This window comes from Triticum dicoccoides, chromosome 1A (assembly GCF_002162155.2).
Source record: "Triticum dicoccoides isolate Atlit2015 ecotype Zavitan chromosome 1A, WEW_v2.0, whole genome shotgun sequence".
In the NCBI taxonomy this organism is placed as follows: Eukaryota; Viridiplantae; Streptophyta; class Magnoliopsida; order Poales; family Poaceae; genus Triticum; species Triticum dicoccoides.
In genome coordinates this window covers 568,124,239-568,126,449 of record NC_041380.1, presented here as the reverse complement: position 1 = coordinate 568,126,449, position 2,211 = coordinate 568,124,239, and the positions used below count along the sequence as shown (strand labels likewise).

The following is a 2,211-nucleotide window of genomic DNA, read 5'->3' as shown; positions in this document are numbered from 1 at the left end:
GATCTCATGGTAGATCTACTCTTGTACTACCCATATCATCAATATTAATCAAGCAGGACGTAGGATTTTACCTCCATCGAGAGGGCCCGAACCTGGGTAAAACTTCGTGTCCCTTGCCTCCTGTTACCATCCGGCCTAGACGCACAGTTCGGGACCCCTTACCCGAGATCCGCCGGTTTTGACACCGACAACGAGCGATGGACCAAAGCTGGGGACGAGCCAACTCTTCGACGAAGATTGCGCCCGGGCACCGAGAAGAGGGGTTGAAGGCATGCACAAGCCGCTCGCCGACGGGCCGACGCCGAAGAGATCCAGACGCCACCGTGAGACGAACCCGACCACCGCCAAGGGCCACCACCACGCCGTGGCAGCCCCATCCACGCCGAGCACAGCCCGCGGCACCTGCCATCGCCGGATCGGCCGGGGGCCAGCAGGCCCGCCACCACCAAGGAGCGCTGCAGCAAGGGGCGGCAACCGGAGCCGGCCACCACCTGCAGGAGCCGGAGCGTCGCCACCATATAGGCTCAGGCCACCCGCGCCGCAGCTTCGTCAGATCTGAGCCACGCCCAAAGCCGCCGCCACCGGGAGCAGAGAACGCCCCAGCCTGCACCAGCCACTCCACGCCGCCGCCGCGCCACCGCCCAGCCCCGATGGCCCACGCCATCCAGCACCGTGCGGGGGGAGGAAGAGTCCCCGCCGCCGCCCGAGCTGGCCGGGCTTTGCCCGCCAGCACGCGGGGGCAGCGGCGAGGGGAGGGAGGAACAAGGAGGAGGGCCGAGCCCGTGCGCTAGGGTTTCCCCCTGGCGGCGCTCGCGGGAGCGGCCAGGAGGGGAGGGGAGTCTATCCACTCACCTGTATCTTCCATTAGCTGTCTGGGAAGAAAAGGTTAGCAAAAGCAATACTATCATCAAAATTATTGTCACATGCAGTTCTCCTGCATTGTTCGAAAAAAATACTATCATCAAAATTCTTTTCTCATGAGCAAATGGGGCTTTTTTGCGGCTAAGATTCAACAGTGCTAGCAGCTCAACGCCAAGTACTGCAAATTATATTATATTGGTCCATAAATAAATGATTGGTCTGATTTGTAGAAGTGACAAATCATACTTCCATAGATGAAAGTAGCAGAATATACTAATTACCAGATGGCGTAGCAGTGGAGAGAAAAAAACAAGAATGATGTATGCACTAAACAAGATCTCATGGTCATAATTCACACATGTCAAATTAGATGTAAATGCTGCAAAGCTTAGTCCGGATGCCTTAAATCTTAACCACATTTTGCTACTGCTAATTTCCAGAAGTGAGCTCTGACAACTTTTTACAATAAATTAGTCAAGATAAGTTCCTAACACTACAAGAAAAAAATGTAAGCCGTGTGCCTAATACATTCGGCTTATGCCGATTTGCACTCGTCTTATATATAAACCGAGTAAAACTCCCGGTTTATAGGACACGGCTTACAGGGGACCGGCTTACCAGGTATAAGCCGGGTGCCATGCTAAAAAAACTCAGTTTATATATAAACCGAGTGTTTGCGCGAGGCACACGGTTTAATAAAGTAACATAACGGTAGTCATGTGCTAACGGCCATGTGTCGGCATCGGGCTGCACAACAGACAATTTATATATATTATATATAAGCCGAGTGCCTCCTTCTCGGCTTATATTTGGCAGGCCGCCACTTGTAATGCCTATAAGCCGGGTGTCTGGCACCTGTTACACACGGCTTATACCTTATAAGCCGAGTGCCAAATCTGAGGTATTGTGGTTTGCAGTTATTCAAAGGGAAGTGATTGTGGCTGGGGCGCCGGCCGAACCGTTGCGCCGGTCGCGCTCTATGCGTTGGATCTCTTTTGATCCAAGGACGTTGTCTGCGCCACGTGTTACCACAGACCCATGTTTTTTTAACGCGCATGGGTTATCCCTTCCCCAGTTTTTTCCTGCAACCGCACGGGGGCGTCATTTCGGTGCGAGGAGGCAGGGCGACCTGCGGGCGACGGGCTTGTTGGCGCCTGGAGATCAGGAGCGGCGGCGGCGGCCCAGGGCGGATCTCGATTCTCCGGCGATCTATGGCTTCCCCGGATGGTAACTCTCCCCTCCTGCTCTCCCTTTCGTTGTTGTCTCCCCCTCCCCCGTTGGCTTTAGGGTTAGGGCGGGTTATGGTGCGAGCGAGTCATTTGTGTTCCCGCGGGCCGGCGCCGGCGCCGG

General features: G+C 54.9%; 1 protein-coding gene across 1 annotated transcript in view; it reads left to right on the top strand.

Annotated features, from left to right (window-relative positions):
- The first annotated feature begins 271 nt into the window (after positions 1-271).
- The window catches only part of LOC119355617, a 7,704-nt gene continuing 5,764 nt past the window's right edge, over positions 272-2,211 (top strand). Inside the window, exon 1 of the mRNA XM_037622449.1 lies at positions 272-548. Coding sequence (XP_037478346.1) covers positions 272-548 — 277 coding nt within the window. The remainder of the gene's footprint in view (positions 549-2,211) is intronic.